The sequence below is a fragment of the Cladophialophora psammophila genome (assembly GCF_000585535.1).
Source record: "Cladophialophora psammophila CBS 110553 chromosome Unknown aczJe-supercont1.7, whole genome shotgun sequence".
NCBI lineage: Eukaryota > Fungi > Ascomycota > Eurotiomycetes > Chaetothyriales > Herpotrichiellaceae > Cladophialophora > Cladophialophora psammophila.
Genome location: NW_006912928.1, coordinates 513,378 through 531,679, shown reverse-complemented (window position 1 = coordinate 531,679; position 18,302 = coordinate 513,378). Strand labels below are relative to the sequence as shown.

Below are 18,302 nucleotides of genomic sequence, written 5' to 3'. Positions count from 1 at the left end.
CGCGGACTGTGGCAGCCAGCCTCGGCGCGATTACGGACTTGTTCTCGGCCGAAGCTCGAGTTCTGATTAGCTCGAATAGCGCCAATGCCGCCTATGACCGGGCAACAGCCAAGTCAATTTCGGTGTGGCGTGCGTATACGGCTGATCTATGTCTGAAATGCCCTACGACTGGACTGAGCTAACTTGTCATCTCAGCTTCCTGCCTCTCTGGTTCCCCATGATCATCCACGAGCACCATCAAATGAGGATTAGGAGAAGAAGTCTCTCAGGCAAGATCGATACCAGCTTTCGCCCTCCGGCCGGCACAGCAATGACTGTTCAGGATTGCCGGCTCCTTTATGTCGATCTAGCCAATTGCTTCCCTTTCATCGTAACGAGCAAGGCAATCCACAAATGAGCGCGCGTGAACCGCTCTTCGGAATTGACGACAGAGGCATCTCGCTTTTTGAACCATCTGTAGTCCACAAATTGTTGACAGTCACTGATCATGCCTAGCATCTTCGTTGGATCTGTGGATGGTTGTCGTCCGCCACCTCGGAAGGACATCGATCGCAAGTAGCACTAGTAGCACACAGCAATGGCACGGCTTCTCCAGATGGAATTGGTGTTGTCTCTGCAGACTGCAAACTTGATACGCGGCAGCCTTTCAGATTTCTCTTCCCGGGGGCACCAGTACCCTAAGCGAGCTTTGGTCAAACCGAGCCGTCCTGATCAGGTTGGTTTGAAAATTTTGCGGGGCGTCTCTGGATGCCCGAGTCGCTTCCGGCTTCTTATGGGGCTGAATGAGGAGTCCGGGGAGAGGAGAGAGTGTGGATGGAACAGGGGTATCTGCACTGACCGGTCACACCTGGCACCGCAAAGTGCTGGACTACGTGACCATCATGATATATTAAGCAGGTCTCTCCGGTCTTTTCTTGCCTTTTCCACCTCTGTGGTGTGGCAGCCAATTTTTGAAATATCTCTTTGGCCTATCTTCTTGTCACGATATCTCCCCCCTTCCTGGAACTGCACCAGCAGCTGAGACAATGGCGCCAAAAGCCGACCTGGCTGACCGTGAGCATGAAGTCTTTGATGGCCCCGGGCCCTTCGACGCCGACCGCAACTTGGAGAAGTCTCCCTCCAGTCAGGATGCCAACAAAGAGCATCTCGAGCATGCGGGTAGCAGAGATGCGCTGGCCGATTCCTGCTTCACAACCACCAAGGCCTTGGCCATCTCGGTAAGTATCGATACTCTACGCTCTTCACAACGTATCCTCCAAGTCCCTCCTAACTAATACGATTCTTGCCTCGCCAGGGGTTGGCGGTAGCATTCTTGGCCGACACTTTCGCCCTGGTCCTTTCTTCGCAAATGGCAGCGAGGATCAACCAAATTTATGGTAACATGCCCTTCTCCGATCTTCTCACCTGTGGCCATGGACGCGCAATGCTGATCGCTTGCTTGCTGCCTGCCCCTGATAGGCCCGAGCCGGTTCTACATCCTCACTGGCAGCATGATCCCCATCGTGGCCACACCGGCCGCTCCAGTGGTGGGATACATCAGCGACATCTTTGGACGACGGAAATTCCTGCTTGCCGGTGCCTTGTTGGCCGCCATTGGCAACGTGACGACGGCCAACATCAATGGCATTGACCAGATCTTCGGCACGGAGATCATCACATGCATCGGAATCTTGTTCAAACAAGTGGTGATTGCCTCGCTGGCGGAGATTGTGCCACGTTCCTCCCGCCCCTTCGCCTTTGGATGTCTGTGGGCGTCCTCCGCTCCTGCACAGGGGTTTGGGCCTGCCATAGGTGAGTAGATATAGAGTGCAAGCTCTGAAGCGTCAACTAACTGCCCCTTCCACCTATCCTTTTGCGTTGGCCTTTGCCTGAATGAGTCTGGGATGTGGACATGTCGAATCGCTGACGGGGTATGAAACGACTACAGCGGCCAGCATCACGCTCCACCAATCGTGGAGGGTGGCCTTTTGGGTTCCCTTCGCGTTGAACCTCCTGGCCTTGGTCCTCATCTTTTTCTGGTACCATCCACTCGATCAACATGTGAAAGAGAAGGGCAAGACAAGGTGGCAACAGCTGTTCAGCCTCGATTGGGCCGGGTGCTCGCTCATCGCATTCGGCGCCCAGCTTGCGTTGCTGGGAGCCGCTTTCGGCCTCTTCATCTATCCTTGGTATGTGTCGGCCTTGCCATAACATGATTTTGGATGTTGCTGACTGAATCTTTCATCACAGGGGAAGTGCAAAGACCCTCGGTCCGCTCGTTGTCGGTATCGTCACAATTGTATCCATCATACCATTCGAGTATTTCATGCGACTACGACTCCCATATCCGCTGTATCCCAGGTCGATCTTCCGCCAATATCGTCGGTATACTCTGTACCTGGCTCCCAGTCTCCTGTGTGCGCTAGTGGCGTCGACCACGTCCACTATTTGGCCTCAGCAAGTTCAGCTCCTGTACACCCAGGACACGTTAAAGGCCGGCTGGCTGGCCTCGGCCCCTCAGATCACGGGCGTGCTTCTTGCTCCCATCTATGGTTTGGTCTTTCAGAAGCTCGGGGCATGGTCCAACTGGTTGATGACGGGCCTATGCGTCTTGCTCACTCTATTTGCCGCCCTACAGGCCATCGTCAGTAAGTTGCGCAGCGTTCGCCTTTGGCAGTCACAGCCTGCTTGACGACACCCTTCAGCTAACTTTTTGATCGTGCTTGGGTAGCTGAGGGATCTTCGGCCGCGTCCACTGGGCTGGCGTGCTTGGCCAGCGCCTCTTACTCCGGCTTGCTGGTAGGCTTCTCCTCGGTCTTCCAGTTCGTGCCACACCATTACCTGGCCACCTCGGTCATGACGCATTTCTTCCTGCGTGTGATTGGAAACTTTGCTGGCTCGCTGGTCTACTCCCTTATCTTGACCAACAAGCTCAAGGAATACGTGGTTTCAGAGGTGGCAATCCCCTTGGCCCACTTGGGCGTCGATCCGAGCTTGATTCCTGTGGTGCTGGAAGCCCTCACGACGGGCGCGACCACGAATCCCGTCTTGTCCAAGTTGTCACCGCAGGCCCTTCAAATCGCCATCTCGGGAGTCAAAATTGCTTTTATCAAGTCCTTCAAGATCGTCTACTACTCGACACTGTCGTTCGGTCTCGTATCAACCATTCTGATTGCTTTCACCACGAGTTTTGGCACTCAGTTGCGGCCGATGGTTGATGTAGAAATCGTCGAGGGGGCTCACTTCAATGTCAAGTACGACACTGGAAAAGGGACCATCATCGACGACCGGCCGTGGGTCTGATGATGCATTTGGAGAACATGAGCAATGGGCGGTCTCTTATCTTGCCTGGCAAATGGTCATTGGCGAGCGTAAGCACAGCTCGTCTTGCTTTCTTGGTCACCATTCTTTTTTTTTTACAGTCCAGTCAGGAAAATACTTTAGGAGGGCGTCCATTTCTCTGCCAGTCTTTATGTCAGGAGGATACTCTAAACGAGGAGACAGACAATAGAGGATCGCTGGAGAAGTATGTAGCTCAACTATATAGGGAAGGGCAGCTGGAGTAGTCCCTTGGACCGTAGTCCGTGACATCGACTCAACGCTAGGAGAACGCAGGGATGAATATCAACTTAAGAGAGAGCATTACCCTCAAAATCGTTGGCATGAGCATAAACGTGCTCCGTTTCTTTGCGTCAACTACATCGTTACGATGCCAGAAGAATTATGCAGACGGAAATGACTGCTTTGGATCTGACATGCTATCTGAAGCTGCCCTTAATGACGCCGCTGAGGTTAGAGACGTGGAAGAAAGGAGCTTCATACTGCGAAGGATGCGACAAGACAAGATGGGGGAGGCGTGGCAATATGGGGAGGAGGCGGAAGAAACAAGAGAGCATGCCGTTTGAGGCAGCGACGGCCCTTGCAAGAGCGTCAACACTGCGAATCCTCTATACAAGACAGCGCTAGCCGAGTTTTCCAGCCTCAGCGACAGCGCTCGTCGGCACGCACCAGGTACCCGCCTAGAAGGCCCTATGACAGCGTCTTCTGCGGGCCTACTGACAACAGGAACTAGCGACTGAAATTCGGCCAAAAAGAAGCGATAGGTGCATTCCCTACAGTGCTATCCCTTATAAATCAATTCATTGTATGCTTCCATGGCACCTGCCAACCACTCGCCGCATCGATTCCTGCATCATTGACAGCACCATTAATTCCATCGAACTGTCTCATTCGATTGCTTGCCCCAACTGCCAATCACATGGAGGCCAATCATATTACAGAAATTTTATGTGTATAGTCATATGTGATATCTCTTATACAAAATAAGCTAAAGGGTGTGTACATACGGAGTAGGCGGAGTACCGAAATAGCTAGTGCCTAGGGGCATCCCCAGTATATATATGTAGAGTATCGTATTGAACAGATATTGTTCTCACGTGATTTATCACGTTATAAGTCCAAACAATCGACTAGTGCGAAAGCAGTAATCTCGGCACCACCGGCAATTCCTAATTGGGTCAGTCAGGCTGTCCACTCTATAGGTTCTTGCTATCACATCTTTGTTGCCCTGTTGCAGTTGTTTGTGGAACCCCCGCTCCCTTGTCTAGGGCGACATCTGAATCAAGCTTCTTAGTTGGTTGCAGTTTGCAATGGAGGTCCCGGCAACATGCACTACAGGCTCCGGCCGACGTGCTACTTCTGCTGACTTCAGGGGGGCGCCTTGGAGACTACAGCCGCGGCTTGATGCCGGCCGAGAGCAGACGGGAGAGGCGCGTCTGTCCTCCTACGTACTTGCTTACAAGGTTCTCTTGGAATGAATTATGTCTAGCCGAGATGCTTCCCCGCCCAGACAGAGAGGGACGAGTCCGGAAGGAAATCGAGAAATTATCTGCGACCGACAAAAAGAGCCCGTCAAACCTGCTCAATACCTGCCACTTTTACGGCCCAGATTTCGGCAATATCATCCTTTTATGCTGACCTTTTTACAAGACTTGAGAGTCGACGCACAATGCGTCCTCCCCACACCACTCGAGATTTATTCAACGAGACCCTCTGCACGTTGAAGGCGACGTTCGCCGCGGGGCGAACCAAAGACACGGCATGGCGCAAGTGGCAGCTGAAGCAGCTTTGGTGGATGGTTGCGGACAATGAGCAAAGAATTATCGACGCCCTCAAGCACGACTTGAATCGTTCCGAGGCCGAGTCGCGTCGGCTGGAGCTCTTCACATTGAAAGCGGACATTCTGAGCACGCTCAAGAGCTTCGAAGCTTGGGCGGCCGATGAGAAGCCTGGCTCGTGGAAGATCTTGAACCGGATGCTGGGCGTGCATATCAGGAAGGAACCGCTGGGCGTGGCCTTGATCATCGGCTCGTGGAACTACCCCTTCCTTCTCCTGTTGCAGCCGGTCGTGGCGGCCATTGCAGCCGGCTGTTGCGTGGTGATGAAGCCGTCGGAACTTGCCACGGCGTTGGAGCAATTGTTGGCTGAACTGGTCTCGACATATCTCGATGGCTCGGCCGTGATGCTGGCCACCGGCGGTCCCGAAGAGATGGCATGGATTTTGGAATGCCAGTACGATCACATTTTCTTCACGGGATCCAGCAGGACCGCCCGCGTGATTGCGGCGGCGGCGGCCCGACACCTCACGCCGACGGTGCTCGAGCTGGGCGGCCAGGGCCCTGCGATCGTATGCAAGACAGCCAATGTTGACCTGGCCGCGAAACGAATTGCCTGGGCCAAGGCCGTGAATGCCGGACAGATCTGCCTGACCGTCAACCACGTCTTTGCCGATCCGTGCATTTACGACGAATTTGCGCAGCGATTGCGGCACTGGATGACGGTCTTTGAAGCCCAGAGCGGCGGCGTGCCGTCCATCATCAACGAGGGACATTTCGACCGCGTGCAAGGGTTGCTCGGCAGTACCCACGGGACCGTCATGAGCGTGGGCCAGGCTGACAGGGAACGGCTGGCCATCCCATTGACCGTGGTCACGGATGTGACACTGAAAGGCACATTCACACCATTGCAGCCCCGTCTTTTCGCCCTCAGTGATCTCAGAGTGACGCTGACCGAGTCTGTATATGGACTGCAGATTCCCTCATGTCCCAAGAGCTCTTTGGGCCGATCTGCCCAGTCATCAAAGCAACAACTGCGGAGGCTCAGACCTCTATCGCCGGGTATGTGATGAGACGCTTGGTCTTCTTCTTGGGTGCCCAGGGACTCGGTGGCCGTGCTTATGACCAAGTCTGAAGAGGCCCTTTTCCCCACAGGCGCGGCATCTACTAATTAACCCTTGTATTCCTAGTCTGCCAACGCATTTAGCATTGTACGTCTTCAGTAATGATCGGACAGAAGTGCAACAAAGTGAGTAGATTCCCGTCACTCACTTTCACTCCTTTCCGAGCGAATACTAAAGGATTTCCCGCACAGTTCTTGATGGATGCAACTCCGGAGGCGTGACGGTGAACGATTGTTTGATGCACGCCGCGGTTGGGGGAGCCCCTTTCGGCGGGGTGGGCGAGTCCGGCCACGGTTACTACCACGGCGTCCACGGCTTCTTGACTTTCACTCATACTCGAGTGGTCATGGCGTCTCCGACCTGGCTCGACCGTCTTCTGTCTCCGCGTTATCCCCCGTACGCGTTACCTTGGTTTCTTCGGCCCTTAGAGATGCTCAAGGCTCCCTTCAAGCGAGGTGAGACCTTGGAGGATCAAAGGCGGGACAAGAACACGAAGCGGTTCCTGGCGGCGAAGTTGCTTGCTCCAGGCCTTGTGCTGTCCGTCGCGTTCCTGAGCCTTGCTTCTCTCCGCTCGAGGGGGGCTAGGCAGGCCGGCTGATTCGTCCCGGGTGATAGACTGGCTCTGAGCTCGGGGTAAAGCCTGTCTGGAAATTTCGGCGATGATAATTGAGGCAGACTAAACAAAGTTGTATGCGTTCCCTCACACCCAACGAAATGAATCCAAGCTGAGGATCGTCTGCCGATTAACATTCTCTATCCTGTCACCACTTCTTGTTTCTCTGGATTGGGTATTTCTCCTACAGTACGATCGACGCTTTCCCCCCAATAAGGGGGTGGGGTATATAAGTGTGTCGTGTGGCGCGGTGTGAACCTGGAATCAAGCGGTGGAACCACCTAAACTGTCTCCTGAGTCCTCCTCTCTACTCAATCGTGCATGTGGCCAGTACGATCTCCTCTCCATGTCATACTAGTTCTTCGGTCGGGTGACCGTCACTGGTGGCCGGGGCTCTGATGCTTTGTACAAGTAGATAAGCAAACTAGGTGCAATGTTCTCATCCCCCAGTTTCCACATCCTCCTTTCCACGGTCTCAACTTCGTCGCATGCTCTTCTCCTTGCCACTTCTTCATTCTAGCAACATTGTTTTCTCCACGATGGCCGAGCTAACCATGCTGTCTCTCTAACAGGTGAGGCGAAGTCCAAGCAACTTCAAAGTCGGGCGCCCTGCTTCAATTTGCGCTCCCACTGTTTAGCCAGCTCGCGAATGGCTAGATCCATTAGAATATCTTCGGAGCCCCCAGGCACTCGTGTCAAGCCGACCTCGCGGGATATGACTAAGTAGGCAAGCGCACGCCGGGTCAGCATTTTCTTTGTTTGTCCAGGAAAAAGAAACATGCTACACTTCTCACCTTCAACCAGTTCACCCTGCCCGGTCCGAGTGACGCTGTTTCCACCCAACAAGACTTGAGCATGGCTCACACACTTCTCGAGCACTTTGCCGGCCCCGACCTTGGCCATGGCAATCTGCCCGCCCAGGACGGCGTCGGCGTCGGGTTTGTTCAGATTATTCATGGCGTATGTGAGCTGCTCCGTGCGCGCCCATTCCGCTTCCAAGGCAGCACCCGCCTTGGCCAAGCGGTGTCGAACGACAGGCTGATCGATGAGCCGTTTGCCAAAGGCTTCGCGGCGGCTGGTGTAGGCAAAGGCTGTGCTGAGCACTTTGCGCGCCTGTACGATCGCGCTGATGACCAGGCTGAGGCGTTCGTGGTTGAAGTTGGTCAAGATGTACCGGAGGCCGTATCCTTCCTTGCCCACGAGGTTGGTTGCGGGGACCAGAACGTTGTCAAAGTCGATGAAGGTGGTGCCGGCCATTTTGCCAATGGAGATGTCCATCGACCTGCGTGTCACCCCGGGCGTGTCCTTCAGGGGGATCACGAGGATGGAGATGCCGGAGGGACCGGGTCCCCCCGTGCGCACCGCGGTCGTCGCGTAGTCTGCCCAGATGCCAGTGGAAATCCTGCAAGTCGGCTCGTCAGTCTTTTGGCCAATGCCCCTATATAGCAACGCATCCTCCACCTTGTTGTTGTTTCTATCAAACCAAATCAAGACCCACCATTTCTTAGAGCCATCAACTTTATAGTATTTCCCCCCTTGGACCAGCGTGGCTGTTGTTTCAATGTTGGCCACGTCGGAACCGGCGCCAGGCTCCGTGACTGCGATGCAGGTTCTAGTTTTGCCTGTCAGTAAGCCCGGGAGGAGTCTGTCCTGCAGCTCCTGACTTCCATAATGCAGGATTGGAGGCGTTCCAAAAGACATTCCAGGAACAAGAGTTCCTGCCGGGCCCCAAAGGCCGCATCGGTAGAGCTGACAACCACGCGATTAGCGTGAAACGGGATGGCGCATACGAGGATAGCGGACTGCTTTTGCCGGGTGACCCAGCATCTTCTGCAGCGTGTGAGGACCGACAGCCGTCGGAGAGGGCACATACCTCGGCGACGTAGATCAAGAAATGAAAATAGTCATAGTCCTCCAGCTTCAGTACTCCGAGCAGTTCGTGGATGCCCAGTTGCTTGAGTCGCTGAAGCGGGAGTGGTGCTGGCAAGCAAGGGATGAGCATTCCCGCCTCAGCAAAGGTGCGATGCAGATCGAGCGGAACAGTGCCTTCCTTGACCCAGCGCAACCCATGCTCACTCAGATGTTTGTTGATGAAGCCGCGGCATGCTTTTTGCCATGCTCGATGCGAGTCCGTGTAGAAGGGCGAGGGTATGTCCAGGAGCCAGGGAGCCTCTGCGAAAGGGGTCAAGTCCAGCTGAGGGTCTTCCGGAGCGACAGTATTCCTGTTCGCCATCTTGTAAGTGGTTACCGAAGCAGAGTGCGTGAGGTTAGTTAATCAAAATGCTATGCAACTTTTTTTTTCTTTCACATTTACGAGGACTGCTTTATTTCAATCAAAGGTCCTGTCTGCGGTGTCCAGCGCGCAGCAGACTCTTCCTGCGATCCAACGGTCACGCTCACGACCGACAAGCGATTGACCATCAACCCTTGTAAGGACATGATCCCTCGGCTCCCTCCTGTCCACGGGTAAGGCCCGAAAATGCACTTAGCTCGACAGAATAAATACATGTCCTGAAGGGTTACTGGAGACAATTGAATGACTATTTACTGACACGAGAAGTAGCCGTCAAATCATCTGACCGCGAGCGGCATTGCTAGATCGAGACACCTCGGAGCTTTGGATTCTACTGGCCTCTGGCATCCCTCTACCTTTGTGGGTCCATGCCCGAACAGGAGCTGACCTCGTCGGCTTTGGGTGTCCCGAGGAGTACCTCCTACACATCACTTCAGTTTCTGGGTTATTTGTAGATTAGGCCGTTAAATCCACTGTCATAGCAGGGGTCTTATAGAGACCAGCACCTGCCTCGCCTCGCCTCGCCGCTCACTCTTTCACGCACGCGCGGACGAGCTCGACGACTCAAACACCGCGCAGATGGTTTTCACGCCCGACTCATGGCTACCTCCTCTGCCGGAGATCCCAGATGTGTCGCTGCCAGCCTTTATGTTCGACGAGCAGTATGGACGGGCACCATTCAGCACATCGCTCGATCCTTACGTCTGCAGCGTCTCGGGTAAAACCATCACGCCAGTTGAACAGAAGGAGCGTATCGAGACCCTGGCTCGTTCTCTTTCCTCGGAGTTGCGTTGGGCCGTGAACGAGGGAAGCGAAATGGACAAGGTGGTCGGGATATTTGCGCTCAACACAGTCAGTCTCGGGATTCCCGCTCTCTCCTTTCTCTCTCTCTCTCTGTCTGTCTGTCTGTCTGTCTGCGCGCGAGTGTGTGTGTGTGTGTGTGAGTATCTTTTGGCGGCCAGAAGAATTGACTGCCTTACCACAGATAGACATTCCGACCCTCCATTGGGCAGTACATCGCCTGAATGGCATCATTGCCGCCGTCAATGCCACCTACACGGTCTATGAATTGGCTCCGTTGCTCAAAGAAGCCAAAGCCAAGGCTCTATTCACGGTATTGGACCTGGTGGAGACAGCCAAGCTGGCTGCAGAGATGTGTGGAATTCCTTCGAACAACATCTACATTTTGGACATGCCTGGCGATGAGGTCTCGGGTGAAAGTCTGGGATACACCACGATGAGTCGACTGTTGCGGCGAGGTCAGGACATTCCTGAGCTTGAAGCGGCGAGGTGGAGTCCCGGACAGTCGGCAAAGCAAGTTGCATATCTAAGCCACTCCAGTGGCACGAGTGGTCCTCCGGTACGAGATGTATCTACAATGTCTGAGGAAGGGGTGCCGCTGAGGGCCTCCGACAGGGGCAGACGCTAATCATTTGGGCTTCAGAAGCTGGCTGCGGTTTCGCATCGCAACATCATTGCCAACATTATGCAAGTAAACCTGTTTGAACTCCGGGGCCGTGGAGGACCGGATGCCCGACAGGTGGCGCTGGGATTGCTTCCGTCGTCACACGTGTACGGGTTGGTTATCATCTCGCACCTCAGCACCTACCGGGGAGACTCGGTGATTATCCTGCCCAAGTTCCAGATGGAGCGAATGCTCGAGTCTGTAGAGAAGTACCACATCAACATCTTCTCCGTGGTGCCCCCCATCATCGTGGCCCTGGGGAAGAGTCCTCATTCGTTGAGAAGACACGATTTGAGCAGCATCCAAACTGTGCTCAGCGGAGGCGCGCCCCTCGACACGGAGACGCTCAATCGGCTCAACGAGCACTACCCGCACTGGGTCTTCCGGCAAGGCTACGGTCTGACCGAAGCCGGCGCGGCCATCTCTCTCACCAGCACCCACGAGCCGTGGGCGGGAAGTGCAGGGAACCTCGTGCCAGGGGTCAAGGTGAAGCTCTTGGCCGAGGATGGCGCCGAGGTGACACAATATGACCGGCCGGGAGAGGTGTACGCCCAAGGGCCTGGCGTTATCCTTGGGTATTGGGGGAATCCAACGGCCACCAAAGAAAGCTTTTTGGAGTGCGAAGATGGTCGGTGGCTGCGAACCGGTGACATTGCCGTGTTTCGGCAGGCGCCCAGCGGGACTGAACACATTTTCATCGTGGATCGAGTGAAGGAAGTTATCAAAGTCAAGGTATGAAATGGTCTCTCCCGCTCCGCCTTCTATTCTCCTCTCCTCTCGAGCGGTAAAGGCATTCCTGTGACTGACGCTGCGAGAAAATAGGGCTTACAGGTTGTGCCGGCCGAGTTAGAGGCTTGTTTACTTACACACCCGGAGGTGGCAGATTGTGCAGTCATTGGAATCCCGGACGAACGGGTGGGCGAGATTCCCAAAGCCTATATACAGAGATCGACAACGATCGGAGCGGAGCTCAGTGCAGAGTCTCTGGCCCATGAGCTGACACAGCTTGTCCAGACCCAGAAAGCCCGACATAAATGGCTCGCCGGTGGCATCCAGTTTGTCAACATGATCCCCAGGAGCCCATCTGGAAAGACTCTCCGGCGCCTCATCAGAGACCTAGAGACACAAACCAAGAAAGCCATGGCATCGAAGCTGTAAACTCTCAGGAACGCCCAATTTCTAGGCTGGGCAATTCTGGGGAGCGAAGTGTTCTGAGCATGGAATGATTGCCAAAGGCGCTCTATAACCTCCCTAGGCCCCGCCAGGGTCAAGACCCTCAACCTTGCGTGATATCAAACAGGCAATATCTCCACTAAGTGGCTACAATACCAGTGTTCTCAATCCATCGTGTTTTTTTCCATGCGCGACAGATGCAGCACATAGATCAGGGCGACCTGAGACGTTACGAGGATCCGCAACACTGTATAGTCACCTCAATCATAGTCATACTGCATCTGCTGCCGCATCCTGTCACGATCATCGATGGACCAGCCTTTTGGTCGTGAGGTTTATTATGACAAAACCAGTCTTAGACGTCAAGTCCATCGAGGCAGTGCGGACACGACCTACGAATACGACCCTTGGAATTTATGTAGTCTGTACTAAGTGATAAGCTAAGAAGTAAGATGAACTGATTCTAGACTCCGTCAAAGCTTAGTAACTTCACCCGGTCCAGTTCATCCGCCAGCCTCGGTCTTCCCCTAAAACTTCTTACCGAGCCGGCAATAGAGGCGCAGGCATAAAACAATTAGTCCAGGAACTATACGTTATAATGCCGCTTTAATTCCTTACTTATGGACTACGACATTCTTCGACGTACGCAACATAGAGAGCCCCGTCAGCTAAGATACTCTCTACTTCTTTTCATCTTATCTTTAAGCGGCATTAATTCTCACTTTGACGTCCTTAGAATGCCTCTCGAAAAGCATTAATACCTATTATACATAGAATAAAAGTAGATCTATCTTCTTCCTTATATTCTATTTCCCTGGCTATTCAGAGAGACTCTATCTATTTATATACACTTTAGCCTAGAACTTAAAGAACATTTCTAAAATCTTCTATTCTCTCGCTATCCTATTATAATGAGAGAAGTTTAAAGTAGAGAATAGCTTTATAATTAGCTGAGGCGTCGACGCTAGACTAAGGTTCTTCTTATATTGTAACAAGGTAAGGTGGCTGCGCTGTGATGGGCCGTGCTGGGCTGGTAGAGCGGTGGCAGGGAGGAAAAGTTATCTAGTCACATGTTAAACCTAAATGGGCTAGCAGAAGGGGGTGCAGAACAGTTTACAGTGCTGGTAGTGAGCTATTCATTAGAGATTGAGCAGAGCATCATGAATTCCATAGTTTTTGGCGCCGTCTACCTAATTCCTAAGTGTTTTTTATCAGTTCTGTCCTATCCGTCGATACTTCCGCTGTGCTAGATGTTTATAGCCCTAGCCGCTGCTCCTCTAGGTGATATTGGTGGTGTTGTCTTATCAGTATCAACCAGAAACGCGTTCTCGATTCCCGATCTGCTGGACAGGCCTCTGTGCGTTGTTGCACGTGCACGCCAAACCCTGAAGTGCTCTGTTACAATATAGTCCTCGGGGACTATCATTCATAGAATAATCAATCAAGTTACGAACGGGAGAACTTCCTTTGGTTGAGCGTGCGTGCTGTGAAGAGGCTATCCCACCGCCGTACGAGTTGATGCCCATGGCTAGTAGCCTCGCCCTAGTTCACTATCATAGATCAGCGAGAACAACGGTGTTAAGGTAAGTGGCGCAGTTGATGAAACGCCTAGCGTCTCAGGTGGTTTACCACACAGTGGCTATCTCGAGACCCTGTCAACAATACCTCTCGGAGGTGTGAAAGGACAATCTGTTTGTCGGCAAAATCATCTTCTGTACGGAGGGAAAGGGAGTATCTGCTCGGCTGGGGAGTAAGGTGCTGGGCATTGGAGCAGTGGATGTCCGTAACGTCGAGAACTTGGAAGCCGCCGTCGCACGGTGCGTGGAAGAGCTTAGGGGAATCGACTTTCTCATGTAAGTTCATTTCTCAACCTCTCAAGCGGGTATTCAATCTACGGACTGGTGAAACAAACGAAAAATATTTGCTGTTTTTTTTTGTCGATGCTAATGCTGCGTTGGTGGCTCCCAGCGCCGGGGCGGCGGGCAACTTTCTCGCACCCATCTCACAACTCTCGCCCAACGCTTTCAAATCGGTCATGGACATTAATATCCTCGAATGCTACAATGTCACTAAGCTAATTTTGCCACACCTCGTAGCGTCCTGCAAGAAGTACAACTCCTCATTGTCCCTGCCCAGACCTTCGGGGGGACCTGGAGGCTGGATCATCTACGTGTCTGCCACCATCCACTACACTGGGGCATCCTTGCAGACGCATGTGGCCGTGGCCAAAGCCGGGGTCGATGCGCTCTCGGGAAACTACGTGAATGGAGACACCCTCGTGGTCGACGGCGGTGCCTGGCACACCGGTGCCTGCCGGCTCGCCTGGATACGGCAATTTCGAGTATCCAGACTTTCTTCTTTCCGGCGCCGAAGTCACCGGCGTGGGCGGCAGCCGCAGTCGTCAGCGAGAACCAAAGTTGTGAAAGGCAGCACAAGCCAAAAAGGCATAGCGGAGCAGGGGATACAAGTTTCTATTATGCCTAAGGGTACATGGATTGTTTGCTAGATAGACCATATCGTACTGTCCAAGATCCGCGTGAAGCACACCAGTCAGAGGAGCTAGACACTACCCGGTATTTCCTTTTGCGCTCGGTCCCCCAAAATTGGCTCGGCAAAAGTGTTAAGAAACAACGCATGGCTCCTCTCACGGCCGGTACGAAATTTACTTCCTATAGGTAGCCTTGCAGCGTCCGATCGTAATCTTTTTTTTTTTCGTTTTGGAGACATGCAGTATTTCTCTGCGTCACGGAGCTTATTAGCTTCATCTCGCTTCCCACTAAGTCCCTTAGCATCCTTTTTATCAGCTTCTTGTCTAGCCCTCAAAAGGTTATAAGCTTTCTAAGAGGCTGGGACCGTGGATGATACCTTGTGGTACCCAGGGCATTTCTCATCAGTCCAGATACAGGTCTAGGCGCTAGAGCCTGAAGGTTCTCTAGAAGGAATAGTTCATCATCACTTCAAGCTTCAAAGGGTCACCGGCGACACGCAACCAAATCATGTGATACTTGCTCCTCTCCCGAATAGTGGCCTAGGCACCGCGGTTGCCGACCAACTGGCCGACCAACCAATCAATCAGACCTTGCCAACCTTCCTACCCCATTGGGTAGTGCCGGTGGCCGCAATGTAGTTGGTCGGTCAGGTAAGGATCTCAAGACGAACCTCCGCATGCAAAAGTACATAATGTATCTTACGCTCACCTTCAGAATATTCGCTCATGAGACACTGGCCCACAAGGAGATAGTGGAGGAGCGACCATCATCACGGTCATGGCGCAAGTCACCAAGCTACAGACAGTCAACACCTGGATTGAAGATGGCGTGGGTGTGGTTCAGATCAATTACCCGGAAAAGCGCAACACGCTGGGCTGGCAGGTCCACCACGACATGTTGAAGGTGCTGGACGAGTACAAGGAGGACAAACGAGTGGCTTGCGTCTTGCTCTATGGAAATGAGAAATACTTCAGCTCGGGCTGGGCGATCGACATTCTCGAGACGACCGGTGGCGACGAGCGACAGGCCTTCTCCGATATTGCTCTCAAGTTGATGATCACCGTGTACGACTATCCCAAGCCGACTGTGTGCGCCGTGGCTGGCATGTGTCCAGGGTACGCCTTGGACGTGGCCAACTTCTGCGACATCACCATTGCCTCCAAAAATGCCGCCTTTGGCAACAGCCAGGTCAAGTACGGTCTGAACCCGATGACCCACCCAATGTTCCGGAAGATGAACATCCAGCGGGCCAAGAGGTTGATCTTCACTGGCGACCCCATGGGGCCCGAGGAGGTGAGCCGCACCACAACGCTTTTCCTTACTTGACAGACTTTTGATGGGAATGTATATGAGAATCCGCCCTGATAAAATCCCTCCACATACAGGCATTCCGAGTCGGCCTCGTGGACGAGTTGACCGAAGTCGGACAGCTTTTCAGCACCTCGATGGCCCTTGCCAGGCAGATCGCCGAGCGAGGCTCGGAACTGGCAGTGAACTTGAAGGAAATGTGTTTGAGAGTGCCAAACATGGACCACATCGGGGCCACCTACTACGAGACACGCTTCACAAACGACCTGTTGGCCCGGGACTCGTTCAAAAAGTTGGCCGCTGATGGCGTGCGGAGGATCAAAGAGAAGCGTAGCAAAGCGGTAGAGCGGCTGGGAAAGCTATGAGCCTGTGAACGCAGGTTTTGGCCCAGCAGCGCAACCCGTACAGCCTGTACTTCCAATGCGTCATCGGATTCTTCTAGATGGTGCATGGGCTGAGAGAATGATTTTGTTTCCCACAATGGGATACACCGCCTCATTTCATTATGGACAGACTCCTAGCAAGAGAAAAAAAAAATGGACGGTGGGAAAGATTCGAACATACTGTAACAGAGCACTTTAGGGTTTGGCGTGCACGTGCAACAACGCACAGAGGCCTGTCCAGCAGATCGGGAATCGAGAACGCGTTTCTGGTTGATACTGACAAGACAACACCACCAACACCACCCAGAGGGGCAGCGGCTAGGGCTACAAACACCTAGCACAGCGGGAGTATCGACGGACAGGACAGGACTGATAAAAAACACTCAGGAATTAGGTAGACGGCGCCAAAAACCATGGAATTCATGATGCTCTGCTCAATCTCTAATGAATGGCTCACTGCCAGCACTGTAAACTGTTCTGCACCCCCTTCTGCCAGCTCATTTAGGTTTGACATGTGACTAGACAACTTTTCCTCCCTGCCACCGCTCTACCAGCCCAGCACGGCCCATCACAGCACAGCCACCTTGCCTTGTTACAATACGAGTGTAAAAAGCCACAATGTGTCTTATGCGAGGACTACCACACCAGGATCGGCTTGATCGTACTTCCACTCTTCATTTCCTGCAAGGCCTGGACGGCATTCTCCGGCGGGAACTGCTTGACAATTTTCTCAAGCGGGAACCGACCCTCCCGCCACCAGGTCAACAGTCGGGGAAGCAACACGTTGGCGGTGCTGTCGCCCAGGAAGTGGCATTCCAAAACCTTGTTGAACGTGACCATTTCACTGATGGGCAATGTGATGTTCGCCCCCGGGGCTGGCACGCCAATCTGTAGTAGACGGCCACGCTTGCCCAGGGCCCCGATGGCGCCCTCGATCACCGGCACGGCGCCCGTGGTCTCGATGGCGAATGAGATGCGCTGATTGTCGATAAGCTTCATAAGCTCCTGGGCCAATGTCGCCGTGGCCGCGGTGTCGAGCGCCCCCGTGTCCAGGACCTTGGTGGCCCCGAGATCCTTTGCAATCTCGAGTCGAGATGGTACCCGATCGACGGCAATGATCTCTTTGCACCCAATGATCTTGGCCGTCATGATCGCGGCCAGTCCTACGGCTCCGATACCGGTGACGAGGATGATGTCGTGGGGTTGGGCACGGGCGGCATTCAGGACGGCGCCGGCGCCGGTCATTAGACCGCAACCTAGCGGGGCGAGCAGCTTGAGAGCGTCGTCGCCCGGCTGGACAAACTCCAGCACGTTGACGACGCTGGCCTCGGAGACGATGTTACGCATGGCGAAGCTGGACTGGCCGAAGAACTGTGCGAACACCGTCTGTCCGTCAGCCGTCTTGAGCACGTCGTCCCGGCCGATCAGGTTGAGCGGGACAAATTCCAGACAGTAGGGCTCCTGGCCATGGCGGCATAGATCGCAACGCCCGCAGTAGTTGTAGGAGAGCAGCACGGGATCACCCACCCTGGCCACCATCACGCCCGGCCCGACTTCCTCGACGATGCCCGCGCCCTCATGACCCACGACCTTGGGGTATTGGACCCCGAACACACCCTGCGGAATGCTCGATACAAAGATGTCGGTGTGGCAGATGCCAGTGGCCACCATGCGAATCTTAAGTTCATGCTCCTGCACTTGTCGTGACAGCGTCACCTTCTCCACCTTCCAGTTAGGCCCGGCGGTGGGAGGATAACAGATGACCGCGGATGTGTGAGTCTCCATTTCGGTGCGCAATGCAGAAGTAGTCGTGATGGGAAACCGAGAAGGAGCTTTAGGTGCAAGGGAAAGCCAGTCAACAAAGCGTCACGTCCAGCAGCCCCCAGCGCATCATATATTATTGCACATACACTCCCCCAAATCGCCTCGTTGCCTAGTAGCCAGGCCTTCGCGGCATGGCTTCGTCCACCCCCGCTACTCGGCCATGTTGCAGTTCATCCTACTGACCCGATCCGTGCAAAACCACTGGCCCTTGGTCACGGTGGAGGCGAGGACAATCCAGCCGATGTTGACCAACCACGGTCCGTTCACCGCACCGGAACAATCCAACACAAACGGCGGTCCCGAGGATAGACTGATGTGCTGCGTTCAAAAGACGCCCTTACAAGAGAACCCGAGGCTTACACCATACCATTGTCAATTTGCAGTTGTCGTTTTCGTTGTTGTCGGTGTTGTCGTGCCTCTCTCTCCCCACCGCGCACTGACTTGTCGCCCAAGTATACACAAACAGCACGAATCACACTTAAGGGGGTCAGTGACAGTAGCCGGAGTTTGGGTCCCGGGTTTGAAGTGCTGTTACAG

The 18,302-nt window shown here is 53.8% G+C and overlaps 7 protein-coding genes across 7 annotated transcripts; 5 read left to right on the top strand and 2 right to left on the bottom strand.

Moving 5' to 3' along the window:
* Positions 1 to 1,490: 1,490 nt before the first annotated feature.
* Positions 1,491 to 3,282, top strand: A1O5_05205 (uncharacterized protein; the record flags this gene model as incomplete). The annotated part of the gene is made up of 4 exons (XM_007745807.1): positions 1,491 to 1,791; positions 1,928 to 2,168; positions 2,230 to 2,627; positions 2,711 to 3,282. The coding sequence occupies 4 exons, from the start codon at positions 1,491 to 1,493 to the stop codon at positions 3,280 to 3,282; spliced, it is 1,512 nt and encodes a 503-aa protein (XP_007743997.1).
* A 1,705-nt stretch (positions 3,283 to 4,987) lies between these two features.
* A1O5_05204 (uncharacterized protein) lies at positions 4,988 to 6,163 on the top strand (the record flags this gene model as incomplete). Its single annotated transcript, XM_007745806.1, has 1 exon — positions 4,988 to 6,163. The coding sequence occupies one exon, from the start codon at positions 4,988 to 4,990 to the stop codon at positions 6,161 to 6,163; it is 1,176 nt and encodes a 391-aa protein (XP_007743996.1).
* A 1,261-nt stretch (positions 6,164 to 7,424) lies between these two features.
* On the bottom strand, positions 7,425 to 9,063 carry A1O5_05203 (uncharacterized protein; the record flags this gene model as incomplete). Its single annotated transcript, XM_007745805.1, has 4 exons — positions 7,425 to 7,549; positions 7,625 to 8,232; positions 8,329 to 8,579; positions 8,704 to 9,063. 4 exons carry the CDS (start codon positions 9,061 to 9,063, stop codon positions 7,425 to 7,427), a joined length of 1,344 nt encoding a protein of 447 aa, XP_007743995.1.
* A 639-nt stretch (positions 9,064 to 9,702) lies between these two features.
* A1O5_05202 (uncharacterized protein) lies at positions 9,703 to 11,746 on the top strand (the record flags this gene model as incomplete). The annotated part of the gene is made up of 4 exons (XM_007745804.1): positions 9,703 to 9,975; positions 10,109 to 10,483; positions 10,568 to 11,320; positions 11,411 to 11,746. The coding sequence occupies 4 exons, from the start codon at positions 9,703 to 9,705 to the stop codon at positions 11,744 to 11,746; spliced, it is 1,737 nt and encodes a 578-aa protein (XP_007743994.1).
* Positions 11,747 to 13,495: 1,749 nt separating this feature from the next.
* On the top strand, positions 13,496 to 14,018 carry A1O5_05201 (uncharacterized protein). The gene is made up of 2 exons (XM_007745803.1): positions 13,496 to 13,614; positions 13,730 to 14,018. Exons 1-2 carry the CDS (start codon positions 13,539 to 13,541, stop codon positions 13,837 to 13,839), a joined length of 186 nt encoding a protein of 61 aa, XP_007743993.1. The 5' UTR covers positions 13,496 to 13,538; the 3' UTR covers positions 13,840 to 14,018.
* A 1,009-nt stretch (positions 14,019 to 15,027) lies between these two features.
* A1O5_05200 (uncharacterized protein) lies at positions 15,028 to 15,923 on the top strand (the record flags this gene model as incomplete). The annotated part of the gene is made up of 2 exons (XM_007745802.1): positions 15,028 to 15,543; positions 15,636 to 15,923. The coding sequence occupies 2 exons, from the start codon at positions 15,028 to 15,030 to the stop codon at positions 15,921 to 15,923; spliced, it is 804 nt and encodes a 267-aa protein (XP_007743992.1).
* A 654-nt stretch (positions 15,924 to 16,577) lies between these two features.
* On the bottom strand, positions 16,578 to 17,726 carry A1O5_05199 (uncharacterized protein; the record flags this gene model as incomplete). The annotated part of the gene is made up of 1 exon (XM_007745801.1): positions 16,578 to 17,726. One exon carries the CDS (start codon positions 17,724 to 17,726, stop codon positions 16,578 to 16,580), a length of 1,149 nt encoding a protein of 382 aa, XP_007743991.1.
* Between the last annotated feature and the right edge of the window lie 576 nt (positions 17,727 to 18,302).

Bases quoted from the DNA above. Each gene is read 5' to 3' on its own strand.
- A1O5_05201 (XM_007745803.1), top strand. From the start codon at position 13,539: ATGTCCGTAACGTCGAGAACTTGGAAGCCGCCGTCGCACGGTGCGTGG. The intron at 13,615-13,729 runs GTAAGTTCATTT...GGTGGCTCCCAG, and splicing joins AGGGGAATCGACTTTCTCAT to CGCCGGGGCGGCGGGCAACT.